This window comes from Rhea americana, unplaced genomic scaffold, assembly GCF_003343005.1.
Source record: "Rhea americana isolate MKP2758 unplaced genomic scaffold, rheAme1 scaffold_33, whole genome shotgun sequence".
NCBI classification, from domain to species: Eukaryota; Metazoa; Chordata; class Aves; order Rheiformes; family Rheidae; genus Rhea; species Rhea americana.
In genome coordinates this window covers 644,768-670,201 of record NW_028186457.1, presented here as the reverse complement: position 1 = coordinate 670,201, position 25,434 = coordinate 644,768, and the positions used below count along the sequence as shown (strand labels likewise).

General features: G+C 40.2%; 1 protein-coding gene across 3 annotated transcripts in view; it reads right to left on the bottom strand.

Annotated features, from left to right (window-relative positions):
• Positions 1–595: 595 nt before the first annotated feature.
• The window catches only part of USP37 (ubiquitin specific peptidase 37), a 37,107-nt gene continuing 12,268 nt past the window's right edge, over positions 596–25,434 (bottom strand). For 2 of the 3 annotated variants that reach the window (XM_085310946.1, XM_085310947.1), the window contains exons 10-23: positions 25,185–25,308; positions 24,713–24,918; positions 23,460–23,577; positions 22,126–22,205; positions 20,368–20,532; positions 18,831–18,896; positions 17,443–17,593; positions 13,763–14,015; positions 11,196–11,362; positions 9,504–9,564; positions 7,195–7,310; positions 5,909–5,978; positions 5,385–5,523; positions 596–4,524 (exon numbers count right to left, since the gene is read on the bottom strand). In XM_085310946.1, coding sequence (XP_085167072.1) covers positions 4,437–4,524; positions 5,385–5,523; positions 5,909–5,978; positions 7,195–7,310; positions 9,504–9,564; positions 11,196–11,362; positions 13,763–14,015; positions 17,443–17,593; positions 18,831–18,896; positions 20,368–20,532; positions 22,126–22,205; positions 23,460–23,577; positions 24,713–24,918; positions 25,185–25,308 — 1,804 coding nt within the window. In that variant the 3' untranslated portion in view covers positions 596–4,436. The remainder of the gene's footprint in view (positions 4,525–5,384; positions 5,524–5,908; positions 5,979–7,194; positions 7,311–9,503; positions 9,565–11,195; positions 11,363–13,762; positions 14,016–17,442; positions 17,594–18,830; positions 18,897–20,367; positions 20,533–22,125; positions 22,206–23,459; positions 23,578–24,712; positions 24,919–25,184; positions 25,309–25,434) is intronic. The other variant, XR_014896570.1, reaches the window with a different exon arrangement.

Sequence of the window (25,434 nt, the reverse complement as noted above, 5' to 3'; positions counted from 1 at the left end):
ATGCCCCCCCCCACGCATAAACCACAGTAAATACTCGCGGTACCAAAGGTAAAAGGAACAAGCCACAGCTTGAAGGGATGGTACACGTGCAGCCGAGTGAAGCAGCACAGCGCGGCCATGGCGATGGCTCTGCTGGGGCCAGGGTGCCAGCTGCCCACAGGGACAGCGGGGCGGGCGCTCAGAGCGACGCAGGGCTGCAGCGAGAGCTGCGTTAACCCAAAGGAAGCTCTGCACGGGGTGCCACGGTTTGTTCCTACCCCTCCTTTCCAGCCACGACAAGCGCGTTTTCCTTCCACTCGGGCTCTGCAGATACAAACTGTGGCACCAACCCCGTGGCCAAGCAGGGAGTGGGGCTAGGGCAGCATTTCCCAGGGGAACAGACGCCAGCTTGCAGACAGCGCGCTCCATCAAACCGTGCAAACCTGCAACCGCCCTGGGATGCTCTTTCCAGAGCAGCCAGGATGTTACTGGAGCAAAGTCCCGGGCGGTGGCAAGAGCGAAGCGCAGGAGCTGAACGCCGGCGGAAGGGTGGTGCCCCGTCGCTTCGGGTATTGAGGCAGCTCAGGCTCCATGGAAAGAAGATTCCAAACCAGGAGAGGGTTAATAAAGAGGTTTTAATTTCACAAAAATCTATCTACACATCATTTAAAAAGGGGGGGAGGGGAGAAAAACCCAAGAGCAAAAACCGTAAAGAATAGGGAGGAACAGGTCTGCTAAAACACAGAGAAAAAGTGCTGCTCCGTATCAACAGTGTAATGAATCAAAAAGTCACTCAGAACACAGAAACCAACCCAGGCATGGGGTAACCCTTGCGGCAGGTCCTCATCCGCACGCGCACGCACACACCTGGAAACGCCTCAGCTTCACCGAGCAAGCCTGGAGCCAAGGAGCAGAGCTAAGTGGAGAGTAGCTGCCAGGGGTCCCGCACCCCTTTTTCTCTCTTTGGCAGTGGATCACAAGGATAATTAGCTCAATGAAAACAAAACCCAACAGACTAGTTCTTTCCAGGCTCCCCCAGCTCCTCTGCCAAAGCACCGCGATCCTCGCGGATGCCCGAAGCCTGGGTGAAGCGCAGCAGGACGCGCGGGGCTGCGCCGTGAGCGGCGCCTCGTGCTCGCCACCGCACAGAGCGCCCCGGGCCCCCCCGGTCCAGCCCCCTCGAGCACGAGGGACGGGCAGGGAGGCGCGTGCCCTCCCGCTATCCGTGCTGTGCTGGAAAGGCGGCGGGAGGCGACGCCGCAGCTCCGGGCGACAGCCAGCTCTGCTCCTCCCGGCACAGGCTTTGCACCGGCTCTCAGCGCAGCCCCCTGCCCCAGTGGGCACTCGCGCACGCAGCTTCCAGCTCATTGACACAAATGGTTTTACAGTCACCAGAGTGGTTAGCGTGGAGTAAATCAAGACCAAATTACCGCAGCCAGGCGACGAAGGGGAGAGAGGAAGGCAAGATGGGAGTTCCTTGTTTATATGCTGAATCACACTCGGACTAAACTAAGCTGATTCAGAAGTGGGTAAATGTTTAACCACTACTCTGGATATTTAGGGAAAAGCCAAAGAACAGCTTGTAACACGCATCTCGCAGATCATCACTACCTCGGAGGGACGGCCCCGACCCGTCCTGCCGCGCTGCCGCCCGAGGAACCCTAACGCCCCTCAGCCAGCCCGACAGCAACCGCGGCTACGGCAAGGGCTGGCAGGCCGGAGAGCCGGCGCCGAAAGCCCGCACGCGTTAAGGGGCTGTAAACGKCTCTCCGGCTACACATAACCCAGTACGGGTACGCCACCTGAAAGGGCCAGCCCTACCGACCTTCCCACCGCGACGCAGTCGGGGCGGCGTCAGAGCGTCACGGCGCGGAGCCTCCGAGCGCGCGACTCCCGCAGAGCGGGGGAGACCCATCGTGCGCACGGTCCAGGAGAGCTGTGGCACGCGACGCCCCCGGACAACTAACCGCTCCTTTTCCTCCTCGCTCACAGAGAGAAAGCTGGTTTCAGCAAGAACGGGACTTCGTGGAGACTCCTGCTACGGTGAAGGCTCAAGGGAGCTGCCATATGCCAGAAAAAGCTTAAAGCAATTAATAGATGTTTGCTAATTCTTAACGGCTAGAATAAACAAAAACTTTGTTTTCACAAAGCAAGGAGGGGTGGTTCCAAGCATCGCCTTTTTCACCTTGATCCAAACAAAAAATGGTTTACATGAAAGTTGGCGCACTGAAAAATTGGGCAATGTTTGTTTTTATTATAAATTAACTGATCTGGAGTGCAGTGCCTTGAAAAACATCYTTGCCACCCAGAATAGCAGAACTGACTTCTGATACTGTAAGTATACTGGTTATTTACAGCACTAGCATATGATGCACTTGGGGAAAACAGCTTTGCCCTCTGGACAGAGCAGTCCCTTCATCACATTTCCAGGGGCAGGGATCAACAAAAGAGCGATTCCTGCATCACCTCCTCTTCCCATCGCCCGGAATTCTACCAAAATTAACATAGACAATATAAAAGTATAATGCTTTGTAATAAATTAACATATATACTCACTTGGGCTGCATCTTACAAGATAAATGTTTTGTCATGTTAACAACTAAAGGTTCATTCCTAGCTTGGAAACCAGAAAGATGTCACTCTGACCAGATCCACCAGGCTCATCCGATACGTGGACTGGAAGGTCAGTCAGTCTTTTCATCACACCGGGGTCCCCAAAGGACTTTGCTTGCACAGGACTATCAGTGGTGACGGCTGTAGCTCATCGCTGCGCACAGAGGCGAGCAGAGGCCACTGAGGAAGCATCCCTATGCCAGCCTGCTAGGGATAAACGCCAGTGGGGAAGCGCCCATGAAGAGGTGCCTGCTGTCTTCTAAACTGGTGGTTCTGTCTACTTTGCTTCAGTCGATTTATTCCTGAGAAACTGCTAATGATAGTTTAAAAAACCCAAAACTATCTTGACATCAAAAAAGTTTTGTAYATGTTTTTCTTTCCTTTTTTTAAATAAGTCATTCACCTCTAAAACTCAAGTTGCAAAAATCAGAACTAGAGGCCAAAACAATAGCAACTCCTCTGCTTAATAGCAACAATTTCTCTGAACTGAGTAAATGCCAGCTAAAGGAAACACCTGCCCTGCTAAATAAGTGCAAAGGTGCTAAAAAAAGTAAGTCACTAGGCTTTTTTCCCTGCTGAAACAAGCTATAAAATGAGCATCACGTCTCTAAATAGAATAAAACGTAACACCTCTCCCTAATTGTGTTCTGTTAATGTTGAACATGGGCTTTTCAAAAGCTTCCACCTGGTTTAGTTTCTCCCACTGTACTCCTTAAAAATAACAACAGACATATAGGTGCAGTAAAAACCATCTCCAACTCCTGGGGTAAGAGACGGCCAAGGCAAAACCATGGTTCARTCAAAGAGCAATTCAAGTGCCAAGCAACACCCTGCAGACACAGTCTTTTTCCACAGTTCCCATTTCAGGATGACCCAGGCACACACAAAAAGGGTAATGCCAAAACACTCTCATCCTCCCAGAATGCAAGATGAGAAAATGGCTGTTGTTCACCTCCTGATACTGATCACAATCTGCTCCAGGAGTTCATCTACCTCCTCAGTGCCTTCAGTCAGAGTTAAATCAAAACAGCCCTAAGCAATACAACTTCAGTGTGAAATATTGCACACTGAAAAGAGAGGTCTCCTCTCTAAATGGCATTTATGCAACAATGCTATGAAGAAGATGCAATCAAATAATAAAACTTTTAAAATTAAAAAAAACACATATACAATCTCATTTCTAAAGGAGGATGACAGTGAATGATGTAAAAAGGACAGAGCTGCCACCAGGTATGCAATACATTCCACAGCACCGACAGTTTGTTTCCTGGAACTGCAGGTAAATAGCAGAGCACTTACAAACCCATGAAAGTCAAAATGCATCAGCTTGAGTGATTCTGAAATGCCTGTTAGTGAGACGACTGGCAATAGCATACTCAGTGATCTGGGTTTCCAGTGAATATTACTAACACAATACACACCAGGTTACAGAATCTATTGCTTAAATTGCTCTTGGAGAAAATAAATGCCAAGTGATATGTATATCTTCCCCACTCATGTCTCACAGGTGAATGGGATTTTAAAGTAGAGTCTCTTTTTGCACAATTGTTTTATCAGTTTATGAGCAGCTGTAGTCTTGTGGCTTGATGCAACTCTTTAAGGCTCCATGCTGACAAAATTATTTGAGAAACAATAAAAACTTCACCACAGGAGGATCGCTCTGGGATGCCAAGGTTTAAAAGCGTGGTTCAGGCTCAAGACTTGCACAGATGGTTCAACAAACTGAGTGTCCCATATTTCTACCTTGTGTCTCTTGTTTTGGCCCTGAGCTGTTTGTTACTCCTGTGTCTGACACAAGTTCAGAATCTTCCTTGTTCCTCAGGAGGAACAAGGTGCTTTACTCTTCACAGAGGCTGACGAATTGATCTTCCTACTTCCATGCTAAGTGGCTGTGCATTTTTTTCTGTTTCTAGTAACTCATCGAAGATATCCCTGTAAAACATAGAAGACCAATAATGAAACTTATATTTAACAACAAACCACTATATATGACCGCCCTGAGTGAAGTGAGTGGAAAAAAAACAGAACAAAACAAGAAAACCCTCTCCTCAACAACTAGATTTAATCCACGAGTGTCATGTATCCTGGCAGAGAAAGGTGTCTTATCTAACACCTCTAAGCAGGGCTCCTGGAATCCTGAAGCTCCCCCCCCCTCCAAATTATTACAACGATTAAGATCATTGGTAAATCTTAGAGAATAGTAACTATAGCAAAAATAAGAGTGYTAGTAAAAAGATGAGCATAAATACAGAACACAGCTTGTAGATAAAAGTAGTATCTTCTATTAGAGCAACCAGTGAAGACACAAAAAGGAGTCAAACTTTCAAGCACAAAGGCTCTTCTTCGGTTCTGTGTGCCTGAAAAGATACTACTTCTATCTACACACCTCATCTTGCTCATGTTCTAACACTAGTATAGCTGCAACAATACAGCCACCGAGAGGTGAAATAATGGCATTTATAAGTATTTATAAGCAAGCAAGGAAAAACCCCAGCTGCACTGACTCTTGATGCAGATAATGTGTAGTTGAGACACTGAATCCCCCTCTTAGAAGATGATTTAATGCATCTTGTTAAAACTCCATATAATACTGGCAGACAATTCTATGCCACTGAACCCTTACAGTACTTCAATTTTGCCATTCTTGCATGTGATTTTGACTAGAATTTCCTCTTACAAACATATGGAGACACTTTTCATCTCCACTAAAGAGGACTAGAGGAAGAAGAGATCCACACTGCCTCACAAATAGCAGATAATTACTGATATCAAAATCCCCCTAAGATACCTACTTGTGCATGTAGAAGAAGATGTAGCCACTTCTGTCTCTGTCACACTGAACAGTGGCCTCTAGAGTTCGGGACACTTCCAGGTCATTATAGGTGAACCAGGACTGCTTCTTGATATCGTAGACATCACTGATATAATGACCTTAAAAAACAGAGAATGCTGCCAGTTCAACTAGTAGGCTAGTTTTAGATATACTGGTCCAATGATCTATTTCAGATTTAGTTGTTAAAATACCCTGAAGACCCTAGTCCCTCAACATTTCCTGATCAATGAACTGATAACAATCACAAACAACTACACGGATCCCATAAGCAGTACGTTGTCACAGTTACTCTGTCAGCAAGCCACTATGAAAGATTTGTTCTGCTGCCTAAATAAAAAAGCTGAATTAATATTCTTGCCAACTAAAATTATAAATGCAATCTTAGAAATATTCTTCTCTGCAAACAATCCTGCTATATTAATTTTGCATCACAGATTTTTAATTTGGATTAAGATACGAAGAATAAAATATGGTATCTTTTACCTGAAGATGATGTGCTTCCAATATGACTGACGATGCTGATGAGACGATAGGAATGAGGAAGCTCTCCTGTCTAAAAATAAAGGACAATTAAAGCTTTTAGGCATTTACTTTTGTCCCATGTGGTTTATGGGCAACATGATTTATAGTGGAATATGGGCTGTGACCACTGTATTCAAAGCTGCAAGCCAATCAAGGAACACAGAAACAGACACTCTGGGTCAGGCCAAATGAAGGGTCCTCTGAGAACCAGAGACAGCTTCCAAAATTATTTAATCTTTCAGCAAGCCAATGGAAATGGAGAGAAACCACTCAGACCATATGCTGTCATGAACTCTATACTACAAAGTTTTCTAAACAACTATTTCCTGAGTAACTTCCAGTGATGTCAGAATCAAATCCACCAAATAAACACAGAAAAACCAAAAGGGARCATCACACTGACTTTAAAAGAGTAAAAATATACTCCTGATAATGGTATACAGATTTAACAGCTAGGTCTGGATATGCAGCCCAGATTCCCTCGGCCTGCACCTGTAATGGCAGCAGGCAGACAACGCCCTCTTTGCAYGCAGGAAGCACGCTTCACCTGCTCATTGGCAATAAAATTAAGTGATAGCAATTGGCTTTTTTTTTTTTTAACCCTCTCTGACCAGAAAACTCAATTGATATGATTAACTGACAATATCCTTAAAATGTTACTCTTTGTTTAAGGGAAGGGAATTGGTAAGAAAGTAAGAATTGCACAAGGAAACCTCAACTGTAAATATCAACCCTTTCTACTCTGCACAGCTTTCCTTCCCCTGATGCTTCCAGGCAACTCTCTCAACACTGCTTTTTGAGACGGTTACCAGGCAGGGAGCAAAACCCAGTTTATGGTTACATTTCACCTGATGCCAACAGGAGTTTTRCCACAGCTTCTCAGTTCTGGTGGTCCAGAATATATAAGCCCATGGCACTATAACTAAGCTACTATGCTGGCTAAAATACTCTTTCTTTGTAAGTAAAAATTCAGGCCAAAGCTTTGCATGTAGTACAACATTTATGATATAAAATCAACGTTTCCTTCTGTCACCCACATCAACTTTGAGAAACTTGGAGTTTCTACATTTTTTTCTAAGCAAAATAGGGCAGAGTCTAACAGCTAGATATTTTCCACCACCCACTTTTCATCATAAAGGGTTTTTCTAAGACTAAGCAAGCACATCTCTGTAGCAAAAAACCTTGAATACTAAATTGCCAATAAAGAGGAACTGTATCTCTCAGTTCTTGAAATCATAGATCACCACCTCAGCATTTCTTTTAAGCTCTTCTGCTTCAGCTTCTGAATACTCCATGTCAAGAACATCCTCGTTCCCAGAGTCTTCATCAGAGCCAATGCTGTCCAGGAGAGAGCTGTTAAACTCTAAATAGTACAGAAACAATGATACTGTGTAAGAATCCACGACACACACATGAATTCAGAACAGGTTGGGATATATTCACCCACATAAACAAACACAATAAAGTCCTAAAGTTTCAAGTTTCCTTTATAAGGAAAACAGGACACGTTGGAATTTCCAAGTGAGAACTCTTTCCCTCCCTTCCCCAGGTTGTCAGAGCATTAAGAAAAAGACCTCAGACTGAAATTCATTTCAGCATACTTTCTCTCATACTTTTGTAAAAGGGCACTGTGCAAATGACAGTTGGATGATAAAAGAATGGTCAAACATCCAGTTGGCTGTAAAGTGTTGGTGGTCTGCAGCCAGAACTTACATTAAAAGAATTACAGCCAGTTTGGTCAGCAAACTGTACATTTCTGCAGTGAGAGGCTATGAATTACAGTTTTAACTATAAGCTGCATTAACAAAGTACATCTTTCAATTAAAACTGGCATCAAATTACTACTCCTGGCAGCAGGCATCTTTTTACTGTTTTAGATGGTAAGAAGGCTGCTCACYGCAGGAACTTCCAGTTTGCTTGGCTGAGCAAAATGTAGGCAGCTTTCTGTAAAGAGCCGGAAGGCACCACTGCTCCCTGTACACACTGTTCCAAACTTCCTGGGATTCTGCAGCTACTCAACTAATTTAAGATTTTGTACAGCACTCATTAGAAGTAGCAGCTACATTTTCATCAGCTAAATTAAAGCTGTGAAGTCCTGGGTAAATGAGAACTTCTGATTAACAGGACACTGTTCAGGATTGATTTTTTTTTTATTTTTTATTATTTTTTTTAAGACACAATCATGCCAGTTAGGATGGAGATGTTTTGCCAAAGATTCTTGCTGCTTTCTCTGTTGAATCATCAGATGCTGGATTAGTTTAATCTTCTCAGGAAGTTTACAGATAAATCCTTTTAATTGAGAATATTTTACTGTTGGCTTCCAGGCACTTCATTCAGGCTATATAAGCCAGACTACAGCCAAGAAACACAACTATTTAAGTAGGTCTCTGTAAGAAGCATTTGCCACAARTATTGCTAAACATCACTTCATCATTGGTTATTAGATAACTACTGGTTCTTTGATTACAGCCGCACTGTGAAACTTTCTATGACAAATACTAACGGYTTTACATTAAAGATTATTAGCATCTCCTTCAACAACTAATGGCTGATGCCCTTACTAACGGCATGGTAGCAAGCTGAAAAGAACAAAGTAACGTTCATGTCTAAGTCAAGCAACTGCAAATCAGAAGACGGCAGGATGTCTAGCCTTGGACTCTTCCAGGCCGCTAATCGGGGAAGACCTCAGAGAGGCTGGGCACTCGAAGCTCCTGAAGCTCCTCCTGGGAGCGGATCAGAACCGTGCTGCCAACAGGCTGAGATACATTTAAATACCATTCAACTCGTTCCTCTTGAGAGGCAGAGGGAGGTTCACCCAGGAATAGCTAAGAGCCTTTAAAGGTGCCTGAGCAACTAAGAGTATCTTAACACAATACTTCATTACCATTCCCTCTCCCTTTCTGGAGCAGGAATTTTCTCTGTTATGCTTTGCTCTGCCAGATTATATGAAATCACTCACATGCTAGTCTTACACAAATGTTAAACAGTGCCTGAAGCTCACCGCACTGGTTTTGGAAAAGACAGAGTATTATTTGGGTGGCTTTTTTCCCCCCTCCCCTCAACAGCTACCTTGCAATGAGGTCTGCCTCCCTCTCATCCCGCATCAGAGAGAGCGAGCACTTATTTTCCTGAGCAAGGCCAGTACATTAATCAGCAGTAAAATATCAATGCAAGCAAGAAATAATCCTTATGTTGTGACTAGAGCCATTAGCATCCTGTCTTCTGCTAGGAATGTAAAATTTCAAGGTCCATTTCACTATATATATTTATATACATATATATATATATATATACACACACACACACACATATATATATATATATATAAAAAACTCAAAGAATGAAAAAAGTCATTTTTCATTCTAAAAGTTTGTCCTGGTATTTGCTTCCACAACAGAGGGCAAGACAAGCTGACATAAGCAAAGCCAAATACAATCAAGCACATGCCAAAAAAGCATGAAATCCCAGCTGTCTTACAGACATTTAGGAGCTGCACTAAGATGTACAGATCTATCTTCCCTCAAAAGCAACATACTGGAAGTTAAATAAGTTTCACCTTGTAGACTTAATTCTGTGGCTCGTTTAAGGTCATCATCCTCTTTTTGCTCTCGTGCCTCCTGATGGGAAGAGAACAAAACTTAGCTCATTGAGACACTTAACTGTTTAAAATTCTTGTGGTGCTCTTTTTCCATTGAAACTGTGCTGCTCTGGTTTCTACAACAAACCTGACATTGTAAATTAAAGGTTCCATGTGAAGGAATGTTTGCAACCAGCAAGAGTCCAATGTTCCAGTGCGACAGAACCTGGGACAAACCTTCATTAAGGCCCGTCAAAGCTCCTGAAGTTTGGTATGCAGCAGASCAAGTCTCTAGCAAAACCGAACACTTTCTCTGGATCATTAATTTGAAAAGCATCTGAATGAATTTATAACCTTTTGCTAAGGAAAGCTGTCACTTACACACAAAGCTCCTCACACTTCGGTAAAATTTAGACTTTTTCTGCTCAAAGCTAACTGAGGACAGAGCCTTAAATCCTGACAGTTTTTATTATTTTTAAGCCATCTGAAAGTAGAGTCTATGGTTCAATGTAACGTGCAATTCACAAAGGCAGGATGCCAAAAGAAAAAATAAAGAGACACCACTAAACACCAGGGAATTAAAAATATTAGTTTGAACAAATAGCAAAAAAAACTTCAAGACTACCAACAAACTGTTCTAATTTTCGGATAATATTATGTCCTGTTACTCCCACCACTCCCAAAAGCTCAGGGCTACAGCAAATCAGTCAATAATATTTAATGAGCTAGTGTTAATTCAGGGTTTGAATATGCCTGAACATAAAACCCTCTAACTACACATTTCAAATCAAGATAACCATAGCTACATTTTCATGCCTGAATAACAGAAGATTTTCATTTCAGAACTGTACCAGAATAGCATATAAAGAGCAGTTTTACATTATTAGCACAGGGCCTTTTATTTCACTATTTCTAAAGCACTTGGGAATCTTTGTTAAACTTTTCAGCATAGCTAAATCAAAGATACTTCTGGCATGTAACACACCAACTAGCACCTCATTATGAGTAAAGGGAGAGAAAATCCAAAACCCAAGGGAACACTAGATCTCAAAGGGAAAACTACGACAGTCTTAGTATTAATAGAAAGAGTAGATGATGGTGCCTGTTTAAAGAAAGACCTGGCTAAGTGTTTGCTTTATTGAGTTAAAACTTTCAGTCATCAGTTTCAAGTTTTGGAATTCAAATGGAATACAGATGGTGAGCACACTACCCAAGATCACAATTCTTTCCAAGTCCAATTTAAAGCACTATTTTTAGTCTAAATGATTTGTGATCCTTTTTCTAATTTAATTACGGGACGAACCATCGTATCACTGCTCTGTTCCTTTACTCTTCACTATGAGTAAAGAGTATTCTTGAGAATATACGCTGCAGGGCCTTCAGGCAAGAAGTTACAGGGCAATTACAGATGGTTTTGTCAGTTCTAGATGACAGCTAGTAAGAGTTCAGTATATCATCATTTTTCTGTAACATTGTAGGCCTGTGTAAAAATGTGCAAGGAAAGCTGTAAGAAATCTGGAAGTTTGAGATATGGGTATGGTTTCCAAAGCACATACAAAATGCACCTAAATGTATCCCCCTTACTGTATACACACAGGGTAACTTTTCCTTCAGCCATCAGGTTTCCAGTGTCGGGGAAGACGACTCAGGGAAGCAAGCTTTCGTTCTTACTTGTTCTTGAAGGCTCTGAGCCAGTGCCTGCTGAAGTTCTTGTTCTTCTCTCTCTCTCTCCATATCATATTGCTGCAGCCAGTCAACCTCTCCCTGGGAGCCTTCCGGAGTTTTGTTTTCCTTATTCTCATCAAAATCTTTAGTTATCTCAGTGAAATTGGCAGGACCTGAGGAAGCAGAAAGTATAGTTATGCTTTTTTGGGTCCCTTGTTTGCTACCAGCTAAATCCTCTTTAAACCACCATCACTACTGCAGCACAGTGACATCTATTGACAGAAAGAGCTCACTGGCCATAAAAAATACCCAAGAATCAAAAGAAGAAAGTTCCCAAAGGGAGTCTTACAGCTATTTTAACAGGTGTAAGATGAATCATTTGATTAATCCTCAAATCTGTTTGTCTCCATGCATACACTGAAAAACAACCACCTTAACTAAAGGAAGATGTCACACACCACTAGACTCCTGCAGTCGTGTAGCTGACACTTGTCACAGCTGGAATTTATCTAGAAGGAACTCTGGACTACAAAAATTAAATTTGCYTTGCATATTACACTTCTGAGCACTAAAGATGAAACTACAATTAAAGCTAAATCATCTTTAAGAAAGAGGGAAGCACAAATCTCAAACAGTGTTTAGATTTGTCAACCTTTGGTTCAGTTAATAACACAATCTGATGAATAATATCTACAGATTTAAAAACGCAGGAAAGTTAAAAATTGTAGTCCACTTTCAAAGCAAACAATTTTTACAAGGTACTGGTATGAACATTCATTCAGTCACTGCATGCATCTTCCCCAGTGCAGGACACTTTCATTCCTCCATTTGCTTACAGCTGAGAAAGTCAGGACCTGCTCYGACAGCTATCATGTACCAACATGAAACTTCCTAGTTTTGCCCTGTGGTAGAAAAGCAGACTTCAGCATCTGTTCCATTATTTATTGGCAGGGATTACATAAGGCATCCGTGACCTCTTAAACATAAGACCACCAGAACTAGAACTGTAATCCATCAGTCTAATCCTCTTAAAATGAATGAAAAAATCCAAAAATTATTATGTGACCTTTGAAGACTTTCAGTTTTTAGAATAAATGCTCCCTTTATTTGATGATCACACTTTTTGTCCTATTTAAATTAGCCAGGTCTTATCCTTCAACCTTTTTTGAAAGTACCACTGATTATTTAGTGTTCACAAAAATACCTGATTACTAACAACAGCAAAAATAGCCTGAGTTAAATTCATTGTATTTAGAATCATCTCGTTTGATATAGCAAAGCACTCTTTGCAATTAAAGCTTATTTTAAATAGAACATAGGATTGTGAACTCATGTGTTACTTTCATCTGCCATAAACTGGCAACTCAAAATACACAGATATATACTTCATCTGGTTCCCAGATCATATGCTTAGAATAGTACTGGCTTGCTTTTGGTCATACACAGGCAAAATACAGAAAGCTGAATGCAATGTTGAGTGTTAAACTAAACTCTTCATCAGAAAAAACAAAAACAACTGATAAACATACACTTTTTGCTCGTGTCACACTACAGTCTTCAAAGAATTACATTATACTTTTCAAAGAAAATGTAAAAATATTTATGTAGCAACTCACACATCTTTCTTTTACACAACAATAAGTAATATCAGTTTATATATAGGAGCGTGCAAACAAGGATAACCACAGACCTACTTTTCTTAAACACTCCCTTCCAAYGTGAAGATTTTCAAGAGTTGTCCAATGAAACAAGTGCAATTTTTGATAATAAAGATTTTTTGATACAGTTTAACTACTTAGCTCTTAGAGAAAAAGGAAAGCATATTGCTTGCCTCTATTCCAAGGCTAGTGGAACGAGAAATCTGGTTGAAAGCATGTAGCACGTATCAAATGACAAACATTTAAATTTTCTCAGTCAGCTAAAGAAAGAATCACAATTCCCCACACTGAGATCAGAGACTCCATGTAGTTAACTACGCTTCTGGGTCACAGGCCATAATTTGAAAGTGCAGGCTGAGTCTCTAAGGCTTAAGGGTCTACCAATACATAAAAAGTATTATAAAAGATACTGATGAATTTGGCTCCATGTCTGTAACTAGTGAAGAAAATAATTGTAGCCTTGTGAAGAAAATAATTGTATAGCCTTATCCACTGTAGACCTCACCCTTACACACCAGCAACCTGAACACTCATGATGTTCAGGCTACAGCAGCTATAGAATTTAAAATACTATTATGCAGGATTAAGTTCTAAATATTGCCAAATTTTAGTAATTTGAATTCTCTGGTCATCAAACCAGTGGAGGCGTGTGTTAAACAGGAGAGAGAAAAATGGAAATGACCTCTGAAGATGACCTTACCTTTACCAGAGAGGTGACAGATATCATAAGAAAGTATGTTTTCACAGTTCAGTGAATTAGAAGATTCATACCCAGGGAAAGCGTAAGAAAACTCTGAGCAGCTCAGGCAGCTTCAGCAGTACATTTGCATCCAGTTTCTGCCATCACATATTACTACTAATCTGTTGTCATCAGTGACCTGCTTTAGATTGCTGTGTACAGTTACTTCACCTTACCCGATTCTAATGCCGCTTTGGGTTTCTCCACCTCCATAGATTCCAGGTTTTCTGGCAATTCCTGAATTTCATCCTCTCCAAAACCAGTGTCTGGGCTGCTTGTGGGCTTATCTTCATCATGGCTCAGAGACAGAGAAGCTTCCCTTTTGCTAATCTCTAGGACAGCTGCTAGCAGCTCATCTTCACTCATCCCATCAAAACCAGCATTTCCTAGCTCCGGTTTATCACACTCCATTTTATTTCTTTTTGAACCCTAGAGATGAATGGAGTTATGATTAAATGCTTGAATAAACATATATATAATGTAAACTTTGCATTTCTGTGGAAGAATTTTTTTTTTTTGATTAACTCTAGAGAGCGAGAGTTTGGTTCTGTCAACATTAAACAGATAGTTATGAGACTCAATGGAGATGCAATCTTTGTAGCTACATTTACCCCAAGGAATGATATTCAATTACAAACTACAACCAGTTTTTACAGGCCCTGTGGATTAATGTATACAAGACAACTCTTCCCCTCTCCTTCCTTTTCTTCAACATGTGTGCTTCACCTTCAAATTCTGATGAATCCTCAAGCCTTTGGCAACTCAGTGTTAAAATATCAAGGCACAAGCAATGAAATTGTAAGTTTAGTAACAAAGTAGGATGAAGCAACAATGTGGGAGTAATTCAGCTTGAATCCAAGGATGGAAGAACAAGAATTGAGGTTGGGCTAGTACAAGGAGGAATTAAAAACAAATTTTTCAAAACATGCTGCAGACTTGCCATAAGGAATCTGATGGGGGCGGGGGGGGGGGGAAGGACAGTAAAAAAATCTCTGCAAATCACATAAGCAAGCAGCCAACTGAGGAAAGGGGGACTTATTTTTCCAAAGGAGAATAGAATGACTTTAAAATGGGAAACTGGAAAAAGACTTCAGTCTTGATCTATGTTATTCCCATTTTACTTCTTTTCCTAAAGCAGATACTCATCAGTTACTAAACTATACTGATTTACAACTAATACAATCATCTTAATCAATCTGATAATAACTGCTAACCAGGAAGTTAACCTCCGTGTGTGTGTGTGTGTGCATAAAAGCAATTATATTGCTTACAACATGCTTAGATTTATTTAATTTTTGCTTTTCTATATTATGCTAAAAGGGTTAAAAGAAAAAGTCTTAAGACCTAGATATATATATTCTATTATTTCAAACTACATTTGGATGCAACTCAGAACTTAGTGAAAATGAACAAAAATACGTACTTTTACTGCTGCTTGTTACTCAAATACAGTAAGATTTTGATAAGCTGGACAAACCTTAAGTAGCAAACATTTTGCATTAAGGCTGGCTTATCAAGTAAGATTAGCAAATGAATTAGCCAACTAAATCACTTATTTCTAGTCATCATGCCCTCCAAGATTTAGAATTGACAGATTTTAAATTTCTCTTCCTGCATTTATTCACGCATTGTATAAAGAAAGCAGAGTATCTGCTTTTTAAGCTTTCTGATTTCTCTCTCTTCACCTGTAAAGGAAACTACTAACATCAAAACTGATTTAGCTCTTCAGCAAWCTCCAGTTCCAGGCACTATGCCAACAATTACCACCAATTCAGTGGCTGGACTTTAAAGGCTTGGCAACAGCAACTGTGCATTATTTGAATATGACTTTTCTATTATAAATTATTTGCATAGGTTTTAAAGTAGCTTAAGCTCTAACACAGGCTCTTTCAATAAGCATATTTTTAAAAGTACTTAAAATAATATTTTATCTGCAGAGGCAAAAGTCACAGAAATCACAGTTCTGTGCACATTAGCTTAGTAATTGCTACTGCCCCTACAGAATCGTTTTGCAAGCAGTGCCACACACTGGATATACTGGCTGTACAAACTGACTACCAGGTCCCTAATACAACTGCATAGACAGTTGCCATGAGAAGCACACCGATGCTACTGGTGCAGCAGCGGTATTGTCACTTCMAGAGACCATGACCAGGTCCTCACGGAGCACAGAGGATACGGTTAAGCAGACAGAGAGACAGGTCTGTGGTTGAGGAGTGGCCATGTCATGTATGTGGACTTCTCATCACCACTATCTCTTTCCCATAATAGCCTGGAAAGGCTGTAATTAATTTGCTAGACAAATTCATAGGCTTTATTCCCTAAACTTCCTCACACACTAACTTGAAGAAGAATCCTTTGGAACAGTTTTTAATACTTCTCTATACAGAAAAGGGATTTCAAAAGGCAAGCTAGTTTACTTCTCCCACCTAGATAGAGCCAGCTATAGATATGTCACTTAGGAAAGTACTTTCCACTCTGTTCCTAAGATCTTCAGCAAAGAGTAGTCCACTTTCTCCCATTCTGTTATTCCATATGCTGAGGAAAAAAGAAGAGTTACTTCATGCAGCCTGCAGGCTATGCCTCTGTCTATAGAGTCCATAAAATTTGCCTTTTTCAAGCAGCCTTTAACTGTCACCCTTAGATCCTTTCTGAAGGGCCACCACTTTGCCAGCTGTTCCCATCCTGCCTTTACATAGTTGATTAGTCCTGCTAAGATTAGTACCCTGAGCCTGCCACTACTGAAATGCCCTCCTATTTTTAGGCAATTTCTCAGATTCAAGRTCATTCTTAACAGTAGTTTTCAGCTTCAACACACTTGCAGTTCTCCCCAGTTTTGGTTCTTACACAAATTTAAATAATCATACTCTCTATTTTTATCAACTACTGACTGGATCAGGATCCTCAGCCCCTTGGTTTGTTCTTCCCATCAGACTGGAAACTGTGGAGCACTACCTCTCTGAGTACTGTTATCCAGCCAGCTTTATGCTTGTTCTTAGTGCTATCATCAAGACCACTTTTCTCTACTTGATTAAAATAGCCCATGAACATTGTAAAAAACTGTACAAAACTTGAGATATGGGACTCCTTGTCTATGAACCAAGCCTGCAGCTCTCTAATAGATGAAAATGGCACTGCAAAGCAAAATCCTTTAAGTTTCTTACTTKCCCTTTCAGCTTATTCTTTCCTAGACAACCCATCTATTTCCTAATACACTGCCCTGATCAAGGCCAAAAAAATCCAAAACAAAATAAAACAAAACAAAACCACCACACAACAAACTATACTTCATCATCATCAACACTCATCACAACAAAAAGCTCAAAGGCAAATTGAAGTTAACTGTGCCCTTACACCAGGCAGTTGGATCTTCTCCAAAGAGGCTAGCTTCAGTTTCTAAAAGGTTTTTAAGACAACGTACTTGAAAGGGGGCACAACTTGGATGTGCAAGAAGTTATATCAATTACATATATTGGCCAAACCASTTCACATTGGCTCTAATTTAATCAAGAACTTTGCTGCATAATTCTATTATTGACAGCCTTCTTCAGTCCGGAAGCATTGTTAGTGAAAGGTACCCAAAGGACTGACAAAGGCGCTAAGCAGCTGGTATACATAACCTAAGAACTTAAGTGCAGTTGCAACACAATTACCTCTGCTTCCAGTGGGAACCCAAGACAACTGTACAGAGGTCAATTAGTTGGCATGGCAAAGCACTCCCTTCCTGCATCACAGTGCTAATTAGGAGAAAAAAATTATCTTACATCAGTTTTACAGTCTATGCTAGGGAAAGCACAGGCCAGATATGAGCACATATGAGATTTATGTATGCAAAAGGTTCTGTTTTTCCCCTTACCTTTTCTGGCTCTTCTTGCAGTTGCTGCTGATCTCTGCTCTGTATGTTACACAACCTTTGACTGTGGGCAACAGAGCGTTTCAATGGCTCATCATCACTATCAGAATCTATGTAGAGAGCTGCAGAGCTCTTTGACTTGAACGTGTATTTTCTGTGAATTAAAAACATGTCTATAAAACTTCACAGCATTGGGCAAATCCATTTCAAAATAACATTTAAAGAATTGTTACACCCAGTATTCACATTGGAGGGCAGTACAGTTTTGGGAACAAAGTGCAACTGGTGACAATGTAAATTTATTAACAGAGCACGCAGTGGTTTTAGAAGAGAGATCTTTTATTAGGTTGATTGACATAGCTTCCTCAAGCCTGAAATAGCAACTTATATCCTTAGAAGCTATAGTCACATACTGACCCAACAGATCAATCTACTAGACTAGCCTACCTGCTGGTATTCCAGGTGCCCCTTTTTACTCTCACAAGGTTATTCATTTCAAGATCTAGCAGAATCAAGTCCTCAAGCTACGATTCTGTACTTCTTTATTGCCTAACAAACCTGCACAATATTCACTTCATTGAGTCCACAGTAACATGTAACTCACTACAAACTACTGGATTTCTTAAATTTATCAAGTTGGACATAGGATTTCCAAAATTATTAGTAGGACATAAACATTGCAAATTCACACTATTTTTGCAGTTTTCCAGTTTGGGCTCTTTCCAGTATGTACTTTTTACTTCTATAGGACAAAAGATAAGAGAGTCTGGGTCAGTAATTTCTGCCAAATTAAGAAATCTGGTCTATATGCAATGCAAAAATACCCAGCGTAATTATCACATTTTCCACTGTGWCAAAAACTGGTCTTTCAAATGGCCTATAAAAATAATGCCCTCTCATCTTTACAAATAAACTTAAGGAATTAACCACCTGTTCCCAGAACACCCATCAGGACTCCGTAAATAAGAACAGAAGAAACAGCTTGACTGCAGAATTAGAAAACACTTTGCTTCTTTAGAAATGACTTGCAACTACGAATGTAAGCCAGCTTAAGATGGTTGTCACTGTCAAATCATCTGTACAAACCAAAATCAGTTCTTCTGACACTCATTTTCCCCTTGAAAAATGTAATCTTTGCTTACTTAAGTCTCCAAAGTTTTTCAAGAGAAATGTTAACGTGACCATATCAACTAGGCAAACTATGCCATTTATCTTTATTTCCACCATATCTCCTGCAATACCAATAAAACTCAGATATGAGTAAAATAATTCATTACAATAGAAAAACTAAAAGGAGAAGATAAAGAAGAGTTAGAAAATAATTTTTAAAAATATCTTTAAAATTATCCCAAGAAACCCAAAGCCATGGTTATTTCAGATCTATAACTCACCTACAAGGTGTGGATGTGCTTACAGTACAGGAATTCACCATTTGGGAGGCTTTCAACGGACGAGAACTATTAAAAAAGCAAAGTATTAATTGCCAGAGTTATACTCTTCAGAAGAATAAGTGTTTACCTGTCTGCTGTGCGTGCCAATCTAYGGCCAAAGAAACAAGCAGAATACCATTACGTACTTAGACTCAGAGTAGTAACTCTATGGTGCTATAAATACACATCAGTCTTTCAAAAACGTATGTAATCTGTTCAATTTGATTCATTTCTTAGTGATGTACCTATCCTCAGGAGCAACGTCACAAATTAAAGGCTTTGGGCTCCCATGTCAAGAAAATTTATTCCTTCTTTCCTCCCCCCCACCAACACTTGAGTTCCTGCTCCCAAACCACAGTCTCCTGCTGCTGTCTGGATTAGCCAGTTTTCATTTCTCTGTTTCTCCTCCCTCGCCTAGATTCTTCTAAACTTCCTGCTCCACTGGATCCTCTCATTGGCTCCTCCAATTCCATCACTATCTCTACACRTATATCCACCAGATGGCTGCCAGTGCAGAAATACTTTCCAATCTTCCCCCCCTCAAAGAGCAGGACTGCTCTTCTCCAGCCTCACCACCCTATTCTACTCTTTGGATAACCAGAATAGATTAAACAACTAAAAAAAAGCCATCAGAAATCTGTTTCAAGTGTATGCTAAGTACACTTACTTTTCTTCTTWCTTACTTACTTAGTTTAACCTGTTTAAGTAGTACAGATTTCTATTGTTAAAGCAATCTATTAGAAAACATCCAYGTAGATATCAAAGGCCACTAAATATTCAGCACATGGGCCACACTGCTGAACATAGTACCACATGTATCCTAACTCATTACAGTTACCATAGTTATGTTACGAGGCAGGGACCACAAGAGATCTGGGGGTTTCTTATTCCTTATTCTGCCACCAATTTCCTGTGTGACAACTGGCAAATTTTATCCCCCCGTTTCAGGACTAGCAGCTGTACAGAAGTAACCATCACAGGGAAAAGGASAGAATATTTTCAGCAAGTTACATGCTCAGATACTACAGTGGCACAGGAAAAACAATGAGAAAATGAATATGCATGCGGTATAAGTCAGCAGAAAAAGGCAGGATCTTATGCCTCCTGAGTAGAGTTAAGCATATTGTGAAGTGAAGGTTAATCTAGATTTTGCACCAATATTAAAAAAAAAAAAATTACTGACAGAAGTCTAAACAAAAAAGAAAACCCCTTCTTATTCATTTTCCCTTGCTTTCCAAGGACAGTGAAGATTTCCATCTTACTGACTATATCCCTCAATAAGTTTTCCAAACATTTGTATAATGCTTCCTTCCAATGCAGATTCTCATGCTGGCATCATTACGAACTAACACAGCACAACAAAAATGTTAAATTGAATATCAAACTGTGATGCTTTTGAAGCACTTCTTCTGGAGTAGGTCTGACCACTGCTTACTTCATGGCATAYGTTCTTAACCCCAGGAATATGGCACAGATCAGCTGTGAGTCATACACTTACATTGCGGAATGGGCACTCCATCCCAGCGTCAGCGGCAACCTAGTGCTTTCTGTACAATGTGAAAGCAGGGTTAAATATCTTGGAATAACCACCTGCTGCCCAACTTTATGATTAAGAGACAATGCTACATTGAAGCTGTATCTTTTCAGATGAAGAATCAGGACCCTGAAAGATATGAGAGGGGTACAAATAGCAACGTTAAGCTCAAGACAAGTCAGAAAAGAAAATGTACTGAAAATCCAAGTAGCTTTGTTCACAAAATACATTCACTTGAATTTAAAGCAGATTGTTACTTAGAGGGAAAAAGCGTTATCTGTCTCTTGTCTGACAAGAGATACCTAATTACTCCTAGTCTATCGACCAACCTTGTGCGAGGTGCTGTCCCCTGATCAGTCATGTTTTAGGGCATTCAGACTGCAGGTAACACAACTCAGTTGTGGTGGCTCCTGAATGTGAGGAGTATAAGCATAGCATACTTTCATCGAGATCCTTTCGGGAGATAGCTGTGGTCAGTATAACTAAAACTGTCTAACAAGACTCAGTTTAGGCACATCATTTCAACAATATGCAGATATCTTCCAATGGCAGTCGGGCTGGCTCTTGGAGTTCAAGAGGCTTTCTGCATTGATCTGCCTCACCATGGCCTTAGGTGAGCAGAAGCTCTCACCAAACTCATTATTTCTACTGTGCAGCGATAGAGGTAGGAAATAATCTGAATATTGTCATTATAGGCCAGAAAAAAAAACACTATAATACACACAGATATTTGAGATGGAGGGATYCCACAGCTGCCCAAAGCTGTGGAACTGTGCCCAGCAACAAATGTGTAGAGGGTTTATCTGTTACGATACTTCCTCTTTAAAAGAGCTTTYGATTTTATCAATTTGAAGAGCCTGAAAAGGCCTCCTTATATTGTGAACCTTTTCCCTTATGTTGCACTTTGTACTGTCTATTTAGATCACACAGCTGTATCATCACTCGCATTGTGCTAATATCCAAAAACTTACAAGGGTTTTACTTTGCTATCACAGTGCATATGCTATTTAGGCAAAATACAAGCTATGCTTTACTAGAAAACCAAGTTATGGGTTCAACATGAGCATACATCAGACAAAGACATAAGCCAGAAAAATCATCCAACAGTCTCTTCTAGCTTTACATCCCATGAAAAAATGATCTCTTCCTCCAAGTGCTTCTAGTCTAAGTAACGAACTAAACTCAGCCACAAAGTTAGGAAGTATTGAACAGGCCATTAAACCTCAAAATGCTTACTGAGACAGAGAGAACAGGCATCGGCACAGGAAGAATCGACTAAACAAAATCCTCCATACATTGTGGCAGTAATGTCTCCAATTCAATCCTGCCTATCAGGTCAACTGAGTATAGAATACTAAACCCCCAGAATATACTTACTGCCGCCACCTTCCTCTCCTCCTACCCTCAACTCCAAGAACAGGAGAAGGTGGGAAACAAAAGGCCTTCTTGAGTGACGACAAGGAGGATGGAAGAAGTGTTGTAGAGGGTGCCCAAGGGGCAATGCGCAGAGCTTCTTTAGAGGGAAATGCAAAAGTAGCATGAGAAACCTGTACCTACAATGAATTGGATCAGGAAAAGCAGTGTGTGCCTCTCTCATATGCTGACCACCTCACCTGTCATCTTACCCATAATCCCAGCCTTGCTCTCTGAAATGCTTCTACCTGCACTTCCCTAACATGTGTTTCTACGTACAAAGGAGAAACAGAAGATGTCAGCTTTTACCTGGGAAGCCTATTGAACTTGTGCATGACAACAGCAGACTTTCCATTGCATTTCTCACAGGAATATTCAATCTCCTCTGCCTATTTAAGAGACCATAAAAATGATTAATGAAACAAAAAAACACACCAAACATCTAAAGAGAAAGTACATCACTTTTGGCTGTCATAGAAACTCTGTAAGACGAAGTTACACTTAAAATTATAATAATCTTCAAAACAACCTAACAAAAGGACACCTGATAGGAGGACAAGTGGCAAAGCTTACAACTGGATAACATCCATGGTAACAGGTAGAATGAGTTTGGGAGAAATTTTTTTTCCCCAAATCTGTTGCACAGATCAGGAAAATAGCTACAAATGAGACAGATTAGCTTCCAAAGACAGAAGACAATTTTGCAAGGCTTACAGTTTTCTCTCCCACACACAGTTTTCTCTTTAATAGCCTTTGGTGGATGGCAATTTGCCATAAAGCTTTGTCAAAAAGCTCTAACTTTGCTCCTGAAAAGCTCTACTCATCCAAACTTGTTACAGATGTKCTGTACTAGAATAGAGTTTTCAAAAAGCAACAGAAGGACAGGAATCACAGTGCTGGATTATTCGACTTAGACATCAAATATCTATAGTACTTTTATTTAAGCATGAGGCCAAACAATAGCACCATTATCTTGGTAATAATAATAATAAAAAAGAAACATAAGCATAAGAAAAAGTCCTTCATCAGCTTTCAGAAGMAGCAGCACATACATTATTCTATTTGTAGCAAATACTAGCAGCAATGGGACTAGGAGAAAAGAAAAAGAAAATCAAACGTCTTCAAGATTAAACTTGATTTTGGTGACTAACAAAACAACACTAAATCACAGAGGTAGGTTTTATTTTTTGCTTTCAGAAACCCTGTGTTTAAGGCCTACTCACAAGATGAGCATCCACACATTACAAGTATTTTTTTAATTAACATACCTGTATGACCATTTTCCCCCATGCCAATTTAGACCAATTATATTAGCTGTTGAAGCACTCTAGCCCAAGAGAGGAAGCAGTAATTTCTGAGTGATTATCTCAATCTGACCRTCTTCCTTCTCCTGTTTATATGTTATTCATAAAGTTCTTCCACCATGAAATGGATAAATTTATCTATTTCACAGTAGTATTTCTAAGGATCAGTTAATATCTGCACAGCACTTTAAGAAAAAAAATTCCTACATATTATTTATGTCCAAACCTCACAAGAATACAAAGTTCATTACTTTCATAAGCCTGCAGTCACTGCTACAAAAACTAGCAATGAGCTACAGAATCAAAATTCACACTGAAGAGAAACAAATTTTTATGTACCCGAAAGAAGAGGTCAAGGGAATCCTGGATCGATCGAGATGGAAGTAATTTCTTCCTTCGAGGAAGGTCAATGGAAAGGTCATTAAACTGTTCTCGTTTAGTGACTGTTTCACCACACCTGAAAAAAGAAAAGAAACATGCTTACGTGTATCTGATGACAAATATACTTGAAACAAATGAAAAAAAAAATTTAAGCTTAAAGCAACTTTACCTCTTCCCAGTAAATATAWGTATCTTGAAAAATGTATTTTTACTCATCAGAATGAAAGTATAGGAGAGTTGTGACAAAGTTGAATTTTGGGATTTCACTTTGATGGTTTATGAGTTGAAAGAAACATTTATGTAAGAGCAAGACCAAAAAAACCTCAATTGTGAAAACTACTTTGAAGAGGCCAGGTGTTCAGTTGCATAAAAATCAAAATGACTGCTGGGTAGTAGAACAAGTTTTATTTATTCAACATTCTTAGGAGGAAAAAAAAAGTCAGTCCAACCTCAGAAGGGAAAGCCAGACCCTTTTGAACTGTTTTCAGAAACAAAATGCTAGAGTCCATGCACATTTGAAAAGAAACCTCAGTTCTGCTGTGTTTTTTTTGGGGGGGGTGGCGGAAGGGGAGGAGAAGAAAACAGYCATCAATCTTCAGTAATCATTGCCTGTGTGCAATTTACGTACAATTATTTTAGAGGATTAATGCAGCGCACAAAGTARTATTCCAAAACATCTGAGTCCATGAAAACCCTGTGGAATGCAAGTATTAAGCAGTATGTGCTGCACAGGCYGTAACGACAAATGGCCAGACATACTAGTTTGTATCTTTTCTTGCAGTAGCCTACAGAGACTCCAAAAGAATGCTTTTCCCTGGAAGGCCTTAGAAAGAACAGGGGGAAAAAATAAAGAAAAAATAAAGAAAAAAAGTCTTCCCTTTTCTGAGGGAGAACATTGGCCAAGACCCCTTTCCATCCCTACTCTTGTGCAACCAGTACAAAAAGAAAAGTACAGAAATATTACACTGCAATATGTAACAAAGAATTAAATCGTATGAGATGTTTTTTAGAAGGTTTGTAGCAGTAAATAGCGTGCTTTGTGGTTTACAGCATTTCTAGACTTTGGAATATATTTTCTAAATATCTAGCTTTGGAGAAAGCCTACTTAGTTCTAGTTGTCTAGTAGTCTGCCTATGAAGTCACAGAAGATAGAAACACTTTCAAATCTTTTAAAGTAATTATGATAAACAGAAACTCTCAAATATACTTACATTTTACAAATGATAGAATGCTGAACCTCAAACTCTAAATTACTGATAACCGGACAAGTATAAACTTTCGTGGCTGAGAGGTCATCAGAAGCCCGTCCTGGTGAGTTATCGTCGTTAGGGACTGGCTCACTCTTCCAAGTTTTGTTTAACTTTTCCATGTCCTCCTTCAGCTGATCGAGACACTGGCTCAAGAACTCATGTGCATCCTAGAAATGGGGTAAACTCATGAAAATAACTTTGTATAGTTCCATTCAGTTCCTTCCCCTCTCTCTTACGCACAGAGATCAGAGGAATTATGTTTTAGCCCACTGCACTCAGCAATATCAGCTCTGTTCTAAGAAACAGCAGGCAACTGTTGTTTATTCAATCAAAAGCTGAAGTTACTATCAAATACAGCCGAAGTTGGCTTGGACCACACCAAACTTCTGTCAACGAACAAAACAGAACCGTTTCTAGAGAATATGCTACTTACATTCTGCATGTACCCAGAAAATCTCTCTGCAGTAGCTGAAATGGCACTTTTCACCTTTTTCAGCAGCTCTTTCTTAACTTCAGGGCTGCAGACATCCTTTTTAGCAAGTAGATGGGCAAAACGTCTGCAGAAGTTAATGCAATGAAACACTCATTGGTTTTCCAGAATTTTAGAGAAACGTAATAAAATTCACGGTATCTTAAAGACTCTAAAGGCTTTTCTGCTATAATGAGAGGTGTAGGAGTTTTGT